The 16723-nt window shown below is 43.2% G+C and overlaps 1 protein-coding gene across 6 annotated transcripts in view; it reads right to left on the bottom strand.

Annotated features, from left to right (window-relative positions):
- Positions 1 to 16723, bottom strand: part of C3H6orf118 (chromosome 3 C6orf118 homolog) — a 241596-nt gene that overhangs the window by 207248 nt on the left and 17625 nt on the right. For 3 of the 6 annotated variants that reach the window (XM_029594118.1, XM_029594123.1, XM_029594120.1), the window contains one exon: positions 839 to 1629. In XM_029594118.1, coding sequence (XP_029449978.1) covers positions 839 to 1537 — 699 coding nt within the window. In that variant the 5' untranslated portion in view covers positions 1538 to 1629. Of the gene's footprint in view, positions 1 to 838; positions 1630 to 3524; positions 3618 to 13968; positions 14362 to 16723 lie in introns of those variants that run through there. The other 3 variants (XM_029594119.1, XM_029594121.1, XM_029594122.1) reach the window with 2 other exon arrangements.

Here is a 16723-nt window from a genome sequence, read left to right as displayed (position 1 = left end):
CCGGCACGCCCTGAATGTCGCGCCGCCCCCCCCTGACACGCCCCCTGACACACCCCCTAGCAAAGCCCAGGGACTTATGCATGTCCCGGGGCTTGCGCGCGCGCCGCCGAGCCTAAGCAAAATAGGCTCAGCACACGCAGGGGGGAGGGTTAAGGGTTACGCGCTTAATGCTCAACGCATAACCCATTTAAAACCCGGCCCATTATGTCTTAGTGTGGAATGGCTACAATTTATTGCTTATCATGCTATCATTTTAATTTTACTGTATGCATTAAATTTTTAGCAAGTTGGATGCCAAAATTATTTTTTGTGGGAGTGTTTAGCATAGGCCCAAAAATGTTCATCCTTCAGCAATCTCTACCACTACCATGCAGGCTGTCTAAGTGGTACTGGTAATGCTTGCTGTCCACACAGCTAAAGGGATGCCTCCTCTAGGTCTACTCTCTGCAAATATCTTTTTTTCTTCTTACATCTTTTTATCCCACCTGCTTCTGAAGTGTCCCCAGCCTTGAGCTGTCTCCTGAAAAAAATCCAGCAAGTTTCACAGTGGCTTTGAAACCAGATCCTCCATGTCATAGCACAGAAAGCTGCAGCCAGAACATACGGCTAGTCATTTTATGATAACATTTTAACTAGCCTTTATTATCCTCACTCATTATACAGAAACTTTTCTCATCTACATCTGCTTTTGCCCAGAATGTAAATCTGACCCTTAAAGTTTAAGGAGAATCATGGATATGTAAAACAAACCAATGATGGAATTATATATCAACATGTATTACACATTAGAAGACAATGTCATTTTGTTTCCCAAATTTTTTTTATCTGGTTTCCTTACCTTCATCAGTTTCCTTTTGTGGCCCTCAACTATTGTATGTTTTGTGAGATCATTTTCTAACAAATCATTCTTTCTAAGATATTCTTTGTTGAACAGTTTCAGCATCTTCAATTGGTCCTTCTTTGTCAAGCCAGCCAGGTATGATGGCAGAAAGTGATATTCTGCTGTAATGTCCCCATTGCCACTTCTCTTAGTTCCAGCACACTTGAATTTTAATAACTGTAACTCAGGCAGATCAAGCTCTTCTTTTTGGACTGGCTCTTTTGTTCTCTCTTTTACAGGAAGTCCATCGTCTTCTGAACTGGTCTCCTGAAAAAATCCAGCAAACTGTGTCTTTATTGGGCTGACAGGGCTCAATTTTTTTATTTTTGATTCTTCACTGTCAAGGACCAGGGATGTGCTTAATTTATGACTGGAAACTAAGCTGGTATTGATAGTAAATTCTGCCCATGATTTTTTCATCATATTAACGTTGTCCTCCAGTTTAGTTGGCATGACGAAGTAGCTTTTTCTTTGACTTCCAGGTGTTGTGTCCTTGCTTGTGTCCCAGAAATTTGTGATCAATACACTAGGTTTATAAAGATTATTATAATTTAAGTGGCCTGAAGTATAAACTTGAATATCAGCTTTGTTAGCCTTTTCCACTCCATCTAAAAGCACCTTGAGAGGCACAGGCTTCTGTTTCTTGCTTTCATGCATAGTGAAAGAATTGGCTCTCTCAAATTCTCAGTAAGGGCACTAGCTGAGAAGAAAGACTAATGAGCACTATTTTGCTTTATCTTGGAATCGTGCTGAAAGAAAAAACACAATTAATCTCAAAGACAACCCATAACATTACAACACAGTAATCAATATAATGACCACTGCAAAAAAATAAGATTTACATATATAGAGCATGCTTCCTAAATATTGCATAACTCTTTGTATGTTTTAGGGCACAATTTTCACAGAGTCTGATTAGATACAGAGCCTGCCTAAATGCAAAGTCCACTGGCACTTTTAAGAGCAGAATCTTACACCTAAGTTTCAAAGAGAAAGCATGCATGAAAACTGTCCATGCGCACAAAGAAAAGCAGGTTTGCTTACCGTAAACGGTGTTTCCGTAGATAGCAGGATGAATTAGCCATGCTGTCAAGGGATCTGTCAATCAGGTCCGGGAAGCGGAGCTTGTCAAAGCAGGGATTAGAGTTTTTCTCTCTGCGACTGTGCGTGTGTTCCCGCGCAGGAAAGTAACGGAATCTCCTCAGTCTGTAATTAAGCTGAAGTATAGTCGAAGACTAGGTGACTGCCAGGGAGGAGGGTGGGTCAGCATGGCTAATTCATCCTACTATTGCGTCAGGCCAGGCCAGCATTCCCTTCTTTGATTCCCGCACAATGCACGGAAACACCATTTACGGTAAGCAAATTTGCTTTTTCCCGTCGATAGCAGGGCTGAACCATGCTGTCATGGGAGTCCCAAGCTCCCGATCACGTTGTTTATGATATATATATATTTCTACGTGATCTTTGACAGTGTGGCGGTCACCGTGGATATGAGGATAGAGATTGCAGGACTGCTTGCCCTATCTTCGCATCAGTGGCTGCCTGTTGATCAAGGCAGTAGTGAGATGTGAACGTATGAAGCGATGGCCCTTGACAACAACTCAACCCTAACTACCCAGACACAGAGTCTACCGCCGAAGTCACGTGATGACCTGCTAAGGGAGCTGAAGTCTCTGCTGGAGCTCCTAAGCAGCCCCCTATTATATTTCATCCTGACTGCTGGATTATCATTTTTCCCTTTTTTTTTCTTAGTTTACTCTTTTGTGTGATTACAATTCTATTGGTGATCAATTAGAGTGTTTATATGGACAAATTTGTTATTCGGGAATCACCTGATATGTCCACCAAACCTAGGAAAACCATGGATGACAAGAGCAAATCTCTGTCAGGAATTTCATCTACTGAAGTCTCATTGCCAATGGACATTATTAAGGAAATATCCTTGGAAATTTTGAAATCTGTTACTAAATCAGTAACAGGTTTTGGAGGAACAACTTTCCAAAATGCAAACCTTCCTAGAGAGCTTCACAGAATGAGTAGATTTGCATGAGGCACAGATTCAGGCGGAAGAGTCCCGGAACTCACAACAAGAAGATCGATTCACGGATTTACAAACTCATGTTTCGCAGCTTCTGCAGTCTAATAAGCAACTCTCTGCAAAAGAGGGCTAAAGTGGAAGACCTCGAAAACAGGTCTAGAAGAACAATATTTGGTTGACCGGTATTCCAGAATTAATTCATGATCCAGAGCTCAGTCGGTTGTGTGAGCATTGGCTGCCTGACCAGCTGGGTCCCTGCAGAGAGAACACACAGACTTGTGGCATATAGGGAGGATTCCCCTAAATTGCGACCAGTAATTGCAAAAATTCTCAATTATGCTGATAAAGCTAACTTAATGGCGACATATCGCAGGAAAAAGGATTTGTCCTATGAGGGCTCTAGAGTGCTACTTTTCTTGAACTTCTCAGAAAAAGTCACTGCGGACAGGAAAGAAATCTCGCCATACTGCACTAAGCTCTACCAAAAGGGAATCCGTTTTCAATTGCAATTCCTTGCTAAGATTCATGTAACTCACAATGGAATTGCAAAAGTTCTGAAAGATAAGAAAAAAATTGAGGCTAATATGGAGCAGTTGGGCTAAATACCTTTGTGGCGATTTCTTCCTTTGACTGCCTTCCTTGAGGAGTTTGTGGCTGACGGTGGTTTCGTTTTTTGCCTGCCTTTCCTGCAGTGTGGAAAGTGTTCTAGACATCAAAATCACAGAACAAACAGAAAGACATGTTTTAATGGAACAAAGTCAACATGGCTTTACCCAGGGCAAGTCTTGCCTCACAAATCTGCTTCACTTTTTTGAAGGAGTTAATAAACACGTGGATAAAGATGAACCGGTAGATGTAATATACTTGGATTTTCAGAAGGCATTTGACAAAGTTCCTCATGAGAGGCTTCTAGGAAAAGTAAAAAGTCATGGGATAGGTGGCGATGTCATTTCGTGGATTGCAAACTGGCTAAAAGACAGGAAACAGAGAGTAGGATTAAATGGACAATTTTCTCAGTGGAAGGGAGTGGACAGTGGAGTGCCTCAGGGATCTGTACTGGGACCCTTACTTTTCAATATATTTATAAATGATCTGGAAAGAAATACGACGAGTGAGATAATCAAAATTTGCAGATGACACAAAATTGTTCAGAGTAGTTAAAACACAAGCAGATTGTGATAAATTGCAGGAAGACCTTGTGAGACTGGAAAATTGGGCATCCAAATGGCAGATGAAATTTAATGTGGATAAGTGCAAGGTGATGCATATAGGGAAAAATAACCCATGCTATAATTACACAATGTTGGGTTCCATATTAGGTGCTACAACCCAAGAAAGAGATCTAGGCGTCATAGTGAATAACAGATTGAAATCGTCGGTTCAGTGTGCTGCGGCAGTCAAAAAAGCAAACAGAATGTTGGGAATTATTAGAAAGGGAATGGTGAATAAAACAGAAAATGTCATAATGCCTCTGTATCGCTCCATGGTGAGACCACACCTTGAATACAGTGTACAATTCTGGTCGCCGCATCTCAAAAAAGATATAATTGTGATGGAGAAGGTACAGAGAAGGGTTACCAAAATGATAAGGGGAATGGAACAGCTCCCCTATGAGGAAAGACTAAAGAGGTTAGGACTTTTCAGCTTGGAGAAGAAACGGCTGAGGGGGGATATGATAGAGGTGTTTAAAATTATGAGAGGTCTAGAACGGGTAGATGTGAATCGGTTATTTACTCTTTCAGATAGTAGAAAGACTAGGGGGCACTCCATGAAGTTAGCATGGGGCACATTTAAAACTAATCAGAGAAAGTTCTTTTTTACTCAACGCACAATTAAACTCTGGAATTTGTTGCCAGAGGATGTGGTTAGTGCAGTTAGTATAGCGGTGTTTAAAAAAGATTGGATAAGTTCTTGGAGGAGAAGTCCATTACCTGCTATTAAGTTCACTTAGAGAATAGCCACTGCCATTAGCAATGGTAACATGGAATAGACTTAGTTTTTGGGTACTTGCCAGGTTCTTATGGCCTGGATTGGCCACTGTTGGAAACAGGATGCTGGGCTTGATGGACCCTTGGTCGGACCCAGTATGGCATTTTCTTATGTTCTTATGGTGTCAGTGACTGCCAATTATTTTACATAGTTTTTTTTTCCTGATATTTATTGTGTTTTTCTCATTATGTTGTTTTTTTTAGCCAAGATGGTGTCCAAGATGGAGGGAGTCACCTGAAGACATATGGCAGTTTCGCACCAGTTTTTTTCTCTTTCTTTCTGCAAGCTTAGTGGGACCATATTTTTGCATTACGGTGGCAAACAGGAAACGATTGTGATTAAGATGGCACTCGAGGTGGAGGGAGTTGTTTAATCCTGTATCACAATTCCACACCACGTTCTTTGTTATGTTTTGCCTGAGCCATACCTCTGCGTGGAAGCGATGAACAAGAAACAGACCAACCTGTGACTGTGGCTGATTTCACCTAGTAGTTGAAGGACCTGCATACCATTTGTGACTTTTTGGACTTTTTTTTTACTTTTATTATCTATCTTCATTTTTACTAATTTTGCTAATAGGTTCACAGTTCACCTTTCTTTTACATGATTGCCTGGTCTATGTGTGGCTAACGTTTTTGGCTTTTTTATGATATGCTTGTTGCCCTAGCATTTATTAATATTTTCACTTGCAGTTTTCACACTTACTTCTGATTAAGACTTGGATTTTACCAAAAGGGAGATATTCTTTGTTTTACTTCTATTTTATTTTCTCTAGGGCTGGTATTGTCTTATTTAAATGACTTTATTTTAAAGAACTGTAAGATATGATGTAATCTCTATATAAATTTCTAAATAGACATCATATGAGCCGACAGACTTTGCCAAAGTGGTATTGTGAATTGACGAGACCTCATATATGTGGCGGGCTGTTCAACCACAAGCCCTACTGCCACTATTAGAAAAACTTGCGGTGATGTAGGAAAACTTTTGCACCGTCTTCACGTTATAATCATTGGTCTCACAGAAAGACTGGATGTGTAACCGTGAATATGTAACAGTTTACTATGCAGCGGGTTATAAACAGTAGGTTATTTTGTTACTTATCGTAGCGTGGTGTTGCAGATAGGGTATAACACTGGCTCTGGCCCGACACGGCTCGTGTTTCGGAGAACCTTCTTCAGGGGCCGCTCAATGCCATTAATTTCCCAGTTCTGCCAACCAGACACGGCTCGTGTTTCGGAGAACCTTCTTCAGGGGCCGCTCAATGCCATTACTAAAATGTAAAAAAATGTGTTAGAAAGTGACCAAGGCAAAATGTCAACCATGGCTACTTAATACCTACATTTCCCAGTTCTGCCAACCAGTTCCACTACCGGGCTGCAAATGTGTTCGGACAGCAGGATCCGCCATCTTGCCTAGGTGGTTATATACCTACCACCGTGGGCGGAGATAGTGACATCAAAGCATCGTGGGCGGAGACAGAGGATAATGACGTCAAAAACAGCTGACATATCGTGTCGGAAACGCTAAATGAGGGAAGACCACTCGACAGAATCATTAAGACCAAGTGGGAAGGTTCTCCGAAACACGAGCCGTGTCTGGTTGGCAGAACTGGGAAATTAATGGCATTGAGCGGCCCCTGAAGAAGGTTCTCCGAAACACGAGCCGTGTCGGGCCAGAGCCAGTGTTATACCCTATCTGCAACACCACGCTACGATAAGTAACAAAATAACCTACTGTTTATAACCCGCTGCATAGTAAACTGTTACATATTCACGGTTACACATCCAGTCTTTCTGTGAGACCAATGATTATAACGTGAAGACGGTGCAAAAGTTTTCCTACATCACCGCAAGTTTTTCTAATAGTGGCAGTAGGGCTTGTGGTTGAACAGCCCGCCACATATATGAGGTCTCGTCAATTCACAATACCACTTTGGCAAAGTCTGTCGGCTCATATGATGTCTATTTAGAAATTTATTTAAATGACTGGCATGGTACTGAGAAATTACTACTTACCTGATAATTTCCTTTTCCTTAATATAGACAGATGGGTTCAGAACCAATTGGTTATGCACCTCTACAGCAGATGGAGATGGAGCAAACTGACATCACAGTATATATATATATATATATATATATATATATTCCTGCAGAGACATCAACCACCCAGTATTCTCTTCAAAAGCAACTGTGGACAGACTAGCAAAAACTTGATTTAAAAACAAATGACAATTTCACTACTCAGCCAACATGAAACACTAAGCTCAGACAAGAAATACATTAGCACTAGTCTAAGGACTGGAGTAACACTTACCAGTAACTCCTGGAACAGGCAGTCACCCAGGAAGATTATAACACAAACATACAGCAGCCAAGGGTGGGAAGCTGAACCCATCTGTCTATATTAAGGAAATGGAAATTATCAGGTAAGTAGTAATTTATCATTTCCTGGCACATAGACCAATGGGATGTCCCAAAGCTACTCCCGAATAGGGTGGGAGCTGCCCACGGTCCAGTCAGAACTGACCGTGCAAAGGCTGCATCCTCCCAGGCCTGCACATCTAGACGATAATACTGGAAAAAGGTGTGTAAGGAGGACCACGTCACAACTTGGCAAATGTAGACAGGAGACAACAATCTATCCTCCGCCTAAGACACTGCTTCAACTATAGTGGAATGAGACCTAACCTGAGTAGGCAACAGCTTTTCAGCAGCCACATACGCAGTCATGATTAACTCCTTAATCCAGCGAGCTACTGTAGCCTGCAAAAACAGTTCACTCTGTTTATCTCCACCAGGAAGTACAAGCAGGCGATCCATCTTTCAGAAAGGCTTAGAAACCTCCAGATTCTTCAGAACATGTCTCTTGATATCCAAGGGATGCAACAGGCGATATTCCTCCACATCTCTTTCCTTATCCAGAGAAAGCAAGGAAATGCACTGATTCAAGTGAAAATTTGAGACCACTTTAGGCAAGAAAGAAGAAACAGTATGCAGTTGAATCACTTCTGGAGTCACCCAAAGGAACGGTTCCCAACAAGGCCTGCTGCTCGGAAATTCAACGCACAGAACATATTGCCACCACAAACACCATATTCAAGGTCAGTAAGCACATGGAAAGGGAGCGCATCAGTCAAAATATAAGTCCAAAACTAGATTAAGACTCCAAAAGGGTACCGTAACCACAAGGAAGGATGAAGATGTTTCACTTCCCTCAAGAAATGGGTAACATCAGGATAAGACAATAAGGATTCATCATTCACTGGACCCCTGGAACAAGCAAGAGCTGCTACTTGTATCTTCAAGGAATTAAGGGTCAACCCTTTATTCAACCCATCATGCAAAAATTCCAAAATGAGCGGGATCCTAACTGAAAGAGGAAACACTCCTCAATCCTCACACCAAGCCTCAAACACTTGCCAAACCCGTACACAGGCTAAGGAAGTGGACAATTTTCATGTGATTTGCAAGGTGGCAATAACCGACATAAAATAACCACGCTTCAACAAGCGAGACCTCTCAAAGGTCATACTGTAAGATAAAATGGAGGCAGATCTTCAAGAAGGTCCAGTCCCTGCTGCAACAGATTCCTGTGTGCCAGAAGACGAAGGGGGGAGTCTACCAGGAACCTTTGCAGATTTGCATACCATGGTTTCCTAGGCCAATCCTGTGCCACCAAAAGCACCATCCCCTCCGTGGCCTTTGACCCTCTTAACTATTCTGCCCAACATGGGCCACGGAGAAAAGACATACTGCAGCTTGTCCTCTGGTCAAACCTGCACGAAGGCATCAATACCCAAGGACCTCTGATCTCTCCTGCAACTGAAGAGTCAAGGAACCTTCACATTGCAAGAAGTTGCCAGCAGGTCTAGGAATGAAAGGCCCCAGTGATCTACTATCAGCTGAAACGCCTTGACCATCAATACCCATTCTACTGGGTCCAGACTCTCCCTGCTGAGAAAATCTGCTCTTACATTGTCTGTTCCTTCAATGTGAGAGGCCGAGATCTCCTGGAGATGAACTTCCACCCAGTTCCATAAGTTGGTCTATTTCCTGCGACACTTGCTGGCTCTTGGTTCCTCCCTGCCAATTGATGTAAACACCATCACTACGTTGTCTGGTATGACTCGGATCGCTCAACCCTGCAGTCTGCCACTGAACTGCCAGCATGCCAACCAGACCACCCAAGCTTCCAGGCGATTGATGTTCCAGCGTCCTTGTGCTGTTAGTTCCTGACAGAGAACTCCCCACCCCTGGAGACTCACATTTGTTATGAATACCAATCAGTCCAGCGATGTCAGGCAAACTACCTTTCTCAGATGATCTGCTTGCAACCACCACTGGAGGTGAGAGCAGACTTCAATCGGCAAGTAGGCGAGGCTTGAACTGAAGCAGGGCCAGCTGGAGCTTCACCAATACCAACCCAGTTCCCCGCGGGTTGAGCCTTTGGGTGCGTGGGGCCGGCTGGCCTTAGGTGGGCCCTTGTGAAGACGATGGAATTACCGGACGTCAGTCCAAGATCAGAAACCGGAGAGTCGCTGATGACCAGTCAGGAGTCAGAAGCCAGAGAGTCACTGAAGCCGGTCCGAGGTCGAAAGCCAGAAGATCTGTCCAAAGGGAGTAGAGGATGGAAACAGGAGCAGGATGAGGACTCGGAAGGCAGAAACAGGACTTGGAAGGCAGGAACAGGACACATGATACCAGGAGGACCTCACCGTAGTGAAGCAGACTTGTTGCCAAGTCGAAGAACCTGAAGAGGAAGGTCCAATATATACTTCCATTCACTGACGTTATCTCAGGAGCTGGTTAGCTTTAATTGGTACTTGGCCCTTTAAAAGTTGCCAGGAGGCACGGCCACGCACCTAGGGAGGCCCTGACCCGGAACAGCAGCCTGTGGTGGCGTCCAGCAGCGTCGAGCCACACAGGAGGAGTTGGGGACTGCGTGGGAAGCAGCTTCTTTAGTGGCAGTGACTGCGGAGGAGCCCGAGGCTGGCGGCGTGCGGCAGGGCCGTCTCCCTGCAAGACCCGACACCCGAGGAAGAGATAAGGGGGGCCGACCGCGGCCATCCACAGCCGGCATAACTAACACACTGGACCAGATTCTAAAGTCTCAGAGCAGAAGGATGCAACTGTTATCCAAATATCTTTATCTTTTATCTTTATTAAAATTATGAATCGCCTGGTACACAAGGCTCTAGGCAATTTAAAAGCATGCATACATAATAAAATAATACATATGCTAGAACACTTAAGAACTCCAAACATTACATACATTGCAGAGAGAGACACATTATACAAACATCTAAGAGCTAAACTGGACTTATGCTTTACTGGAGTACTTAAAAACAGCATCTAAATTAATCATAGGCAAGCTTAAACAGATGTGTTTTCAGCAATGATTTGAAGGATTTTGGACATAAAGTAAGTTGTAACTCAAGGAGTAAAGAATTCCTGAGTTCAAGTGCTGAGAATGCCCTTTGCCTTATTTCATCCAAGCGTGCCATTTTATATCACAGGTTTTTAGTTGAATATACAATACGTTACATGTATTTATGCAAGCAATAACAAACATACCATATGTATAATAATTGCTATTTTAATTATGTACACCTATAATATTTACTCCTGTACAGGCTGCACCTTTACACATACAAATCAATGCAATTTAGACGTACGCTGGAATAAAGGGCTTTCTACCAGTCCATGTCTTCCTACTTGCATCATGTCCCAAAAGATTGAAGCACGGATGAGAAAGCCCAACTTCCTACCCAGGGAGGTGAACCTTCTGGTCTGTCAGTTGATGAAGGTCCAGTGTCTCCTGTATGGACCCCGGTCCAGGACAGTGGGGTCCTACAGGAAGACGATCATGTGGGAGAAAATGTGCCACAGGGTGAATGCTGTATTTCACCATAACCGCAATGTGAATAAACTGAGCCACAAGAGACAGGACCTCTGATGTCTGGTCAAGAGGAAGCAGGAGAGGATGCTAGCTGACCAGCCTGACAGACAGTTGAGCTTCAACACAGCAGAATGGTTGGTGCTAAGACCATAATAGAAGCTGCTGTGGGAGGGCTGGCTGATTGGACACCTCCCATCCTGAACGCCAGCAAGGTGAGCAGTGTATTTTTATTTTATTTTATTTATATATCCTTATATACCGACTTTCAAGTTCATTTCAAGGCGGTTTACAATAAAATTGAGTTGCAGTAGCAAAACTCAAGTAAATACACAAACATATAACATATCCTGATGCTTCTTACATGGCCATTATATAATTAAACTAGAACATATTACAAAATTATCATAGAATCCCACCCATTCATTTATTACTAGTAGAATTACCCTACTTTCTATACATTTGACCCCCTCCTATCTTCCCTATTACTCATAGGTTTACCCTTCCTCCCCAAACCCTTGTCCATCTAATCATCTCCCTTTTCACCCTTCTCTACCCTTGCTATAATTGCTATGAACTGCTCCATCTATAGAAATAAAATAAGATCTCGGTTAATTGGGAAAGGCCTGTTCAAATAGCCAGGTCTTTATTTGTTTCCTGAAACTATTTATGTTCTCTTCTAACCGGATCTCAACAGGCAGGGAATTCCACATCTTTGGTCCCGCCAAAGACAAGGATCTCTCTCTAACTGAGCTCAAATGAGCCAGTTTAGGTGATGGGATAGTCAATAAGGCCTGTCCGAGTGATCTCAAGTTTAGTATTGGAACATGAATGCGCAATGAGGCATTTAGCCATTCGGAATTCCTACCGTAGATGACTTTATGAATCAGTGTTAGGCATTTATATTGTATGCGAAATTGAATCGGTAACCAATGCAGACCCATCAATACAGGAGAGATGTGGTCAAACTTTTTAGTGTCAGTTAACAATCGCGCAGCAGAATTCTGTAAAAGTTGCAGCGGGCAAATAGTTGATTGAGGCACTCCCAACCATAAGGCATTACAATAATCTAGTTTGGGTAGAATTAATGCCTGAACAACCGTTCGAAAATCATTTGGATGCAATAACGGTTTTAATCTCCTTAACACACGTAATTTGTGAAACCCATCTTTTATAATCGTCTTAACTGATGATTTCATATTAAGTGTATATAGGAAACTCTGAAAAAGTGTCTGTATGGAATGATTTATTGTATGTATAGAACCATATTTGGATGCAACTAGCCTTTGTTCTGTGAAGGTGCTGTGCATTTGTACATATTTATTTATTTAAAATCTTTTCTATACCGTCGTTCAGTATATTCCCATCACAACGGTTTACATAGGGGCACATATAGAAAATTGTACATGTATCTGTTGCTATTGTTGTTAATGGAGGTGCCTGATAAGCTCGGTTACATAGTTTCATAATAATGGCTATATGTTCAGTGATGTCTAATCTGACCAGTGACTACAATACAGACTAATAGATTATATATTCAATTAAGGAGGGCCTTCAAGCAACCAACGTCTCCTGACCTCCCAGGGTTTCTGGACAGGCTCAAAAGCTGAATATTGTATTAGCCATAATGCACTTGTAAGCACTAGGACTTTTCCAGCAACACATACAAACTCTCCAAAAAAAGCACTCTGTACACTGATGGTCTAGGACAGGGCTTCCCAAACCTGTCCTGGGGACCCCACAGCCAGTCGGGTTTTCAGGATGCCCGCAATGAATATGCATGAGACAAATTTGCATGCACCGAGTTTCCATGGATATGCAAATGTATCTCAGGCATATTCATTGTGGACATCCTGAAAACCCGACTGGCTGTGGGGTCCCCAGGACAGGTTTGGGAAGCCCTGGTCTAGGAGAAGCTAAATGGTTTTGAAATGAATGTCTAACTAGAGACCTTTTCTGCATCATGTACCCTCAGTATCTGAATGCACACCGAAAAACTAGAACCCACTTTCCTGTCACTTTCAGACCCACAACACAGGACAACTTTTTGGGACATATACCACTTCCACCTTGGACACGCCTACCCAGAAGATGAAAGTTAGTTGCTATCTTATTCTCCAATGCTCTACACATAGAGCCAGTGAGCAACCTTTTCAAGAGCACACCATTTACTGTATTCTTTTTCTGGCATTGCATGCTGGTGGTTTACTATTTTTATGGTCTATATCTGTACCACAGGAATGCTTTATATACAGTCTGTGGTGCAGACAGAAAGGAAAGTCAACTGAGTGTGAAGAAATATACCCACATTGCATATTTAAAGTATTTACAATTTTCAATGTTGTAGGAAAACAGCCTGGCGATGAATCAGATTGGCCAGGACCAAATGGCCACCAAGGGGCAAGGCAGTGCTAACAGGTGCTGCCTGCTCGCTCTGAGGAGGACCCAGAGGTGAACCAGGGACCAGCAGAAGAGCAGCAACAGCCTGTGAATGAGGAAGAGAAGACTCAGCTGGCCGTTCCTCTTTCACAGTTACTTGATCTTGGGTAGCTTGCAGGTGGCCAGCAGGAAGGCAGCTCAGCAGAGGAGGAGCTTGTCTGTCCTCCTGAAAAGGAAGTGAAGGTCACTGCTACAGAGATTCAAATTCTCTACACAAATTCCAGAGTGGTGGAGGAGGTTGCGGGACTCAGAATAGAGACACAAGGCCTCCAGGATGCTATGACGGAGGAAATGCAGGACTTCAAGGATGCTGTGAGGGAAGAGACACAGGGTATGCAGCTCAGCTACGGGGCATTCATCAGGCAATGGATGCCTAGACTGCAGTGTGGAGGGAAATGCTGTAGCTGATGCCCTCCCCGCAGCTGCAGCCCCCCCACCTTCTCCCTTCTACATGATGCCCCACTGGATGCAATCACCACTACCTGCCTTTGCTACTCCACCAGGCTGGATGGCCCCTCCCTAGGTAACAGGTGGCTGAGGAGACAAGAATCATCACAGCTGCCGGCCCATCTTCCTAGCTCATGCAAAGCCCTGCAGGACCCTCCAGCAGCTATAGTGATGTGCTACTGCCCCCAGGACCTTTGGACTCTGAGGGCAGTGTAAACTGCGACAGGACACCGCTGCAGAGGAGTAAGTACCAACTTGTAAATAAATGCATGTTCACCTTCTATAATGTTTTTGTATCAGTGTTCCTTTCCTCTACAGCCTGCCATTGATTCATGCAATGTATCTCCTGCAATTCCTCTGGACTCATCTCGTCTTCCTCCTCCTCTTCATCTGGATTATTTTCCAGTCCTTCTGGAGCAGGCATGCATCTAATTTTGGCCAAGTCATGTAGCATACAACAGGCTAAAAGATCTCACTGATTTTAGGTGGGTTGTAGAGAAGGTATCTTCCAGATCTATCTAGACAGCAGAAACATTTTTAAGTAGGCCAAAAGTTTTCTCGATGACTGCCCTGGTCTACTGGTGGGTCCTGTTGTAGCAAGCCTCTGCAGAGGTCTGTGCATTAGCTAATGGGATCATGAGCCAGGTTTTGATTGAATATCTTCTGTCACCTGTTGGGAAGAAGGCAGAGAAGAGCCAATTTAGATATGCCAAGGCTGGGCAGCAGAGCAGTTCACAGGACAAGGTTTCAGCAGTCCTCCTGGTCCAATGTTGTCAGTCCACCTAGATATGAGAAAGACAGTAATAGGAGGTTAATTGTTGTGTGGTGGTAATGATAACTGCATTCCTACCTAGAGGCCAGCCCTGGTGATGTGCCCTTCCTGGAAGCGGTCATGAATTCCTGACAGCGAGAAGATGTAGGCATCATGACTGTATTCAAGAAACCTGAGCAGGATGCCCAGGACGATGCCCTTGGCATTGCAGATCACCTGCATATTGAGGGAGTCGAAGCCTTTGTGGCAGGTGGCCTCCTCTCCCCCCGGTGCCTTTACAGGGAGGTGAGTGCAATCGATAGTCCCCAAGATAGAGGGGAAAAGTGCTATATGTTAGAAATCAGTCATTTGAAGTTGTTGTCTTCTCCGAGAGAAGGATATATACTGTAGTGCTTCCCTAAACAATGCAGCCAGGACCTGATCTATACACATAGAGTTCGCAGATTCCAGACATGATCCTAGAATTGTGTGAAAGGTGCCAGTGGCGAAAAATGCCAGGGCGGTAGTGTCATTGACATGTACTGGCAAGGCATGGCCCCTTCAGGTGGTAGGTTGCAGATCCCACTAACTGCTGGCATGGTTTCCTTGCTGAACCTGAACTTGTGCGTGACTTCCTTATTCCTGTACACTCTCTGTAAGGAATACCTCCTCTTCCTCTGTTCTCTTTCCCTCCTCAGCCATTGTAACCTAAGTAAGTATCCATAGGACCATTAGAGTCCGACTGTAAAAGGACTTTCCACTGTTTCATACCCCTCGGTATGTCCCAGGAACACACAATTCCACTCCCCTTTATAGCCCTGTTTCTCCCAGTTCCTCCCCAATCTGTTCTAGTAACCCACAGTATAAACCAATATGTCCCAGTTAGTACTCAATATGGCCCAGTCTACCCCCCCATGTACACTCACTCTGTCAGCCGCTTTATGACCCAGTCTATTTCAGAGAGCCCCTCCCCCTTTATGACCCAGGTGCGTACCAGTTTGGCCTCAGTAGGTTCCAATTTACCCCAAGTACACGCCCTCCCACCCCCTAGCCTGCTCCTGCATCCAGTCACCTGGTGAAGACAAACCACCAAAAAACAAGTCCCAAAACAAATGAAAGATTGCACATGTGAGCATAAACGAGTAGTAAATGAATATGTGTATGTTGGTTGATGTTCGTATGTATGTCACTTTTAAAATACCTCATTACGTGTATATGTGGAAATCCCATCCTGACACACCTCCAACATGCCCCTTTTTTGCACATATACTTTTGCATATACACATGTATATGGCCCATTTTTAAAATATCACACAATACTGCCTGAATGGTATATGTTTCTAACTAATGTTGTTGCCTTACTAAAAATTTTTACCAACGTCTAAATTTATTTTGAGAATGGGTGGTAGTTTCATAGACTTTATAAGGCACTCTCCATGTTGTCTCCTTTAATTTAATCATTAACTACCCTCCAACCTCTGTTTTTTATTAGAACAAATCTTTAAATTTTTAGTATGGCTTCAACACTAGTGCATTGCTTGTATCTTTGTTTCTTTTTTCTTTTTTTTAATTTTATTTAAAATATTTTCGTGCACACACCTCTTAATTTTTTCTCACCGTCAGTGTAGCCTAAAACAATGGCTTATGTTGTTTTGGCTTTTAAATGTTAACTTTCGCTTTGGAAGTCCCCAATGATTGCTAATGCTCTTCAGCACAAACCCCCAATGATACTGAAAATTTACTTAGCTTGCACTTTGAAAGTCTCCGATGGTTACAATATTATGTCGCACTATCCACAAAGATGGTGTTGCAATGTTCCGACTTGTACAAGTTTCGGCATGGACTGCCTTCCTCAGGAAATCTTTTTCTTCTTTTATTTATTCGAAACGCTGTCTTGCAACTGAAATTTCTGCCTTAGATGGTGCTCACTCAGAGCCTCCCCCCAACACTGACCAACAGTTCACTTCCTACTCCCTTCCTATTTCCTTTAAAAAGAACCCATAGGATACTAGTGCTACCAATCAGAGGACTCTATACTAAAGACAGCCAATCCAACTGTTCATTAAGTCCAGAGGGCTGTACCATCCGCAATTTAAAAATCCATGCTTGTTCCCGGCGATTTAATAATGTTAAGCTGACCTTCTTTTCTTCAAAGCTGTCAATCACTGTCCACCGTAGTTGATCAAATGTGTGGGTTTTTTCCCACACAGTGTTGGACTATTGGAGCTGTTACTGTGACAGTGTTCAATCTTGATCGGTGTTCCATGATACGGGATTTTAT

This window comes from Rhinatrema bivittatum, chromosome 3 (assembly GCF_901001135.1).
Source record: "Rhinatrema bivittatum chromosome 3, aRhiBiv1.1, whole genome shotgun sequence".
Lineage (NCBI taxonomy): Eukaryota > Metazoa > Chordata > Amphibia > Gymnophiona > Rhinatrematidae > Rhinatrema > Rhinatrema bivittatum.
The sequence above is the reverse complement of the archived record's forward strand: the minus strand, read 5'-3'. Positions and strand labels throughout refer to the sequence as shown.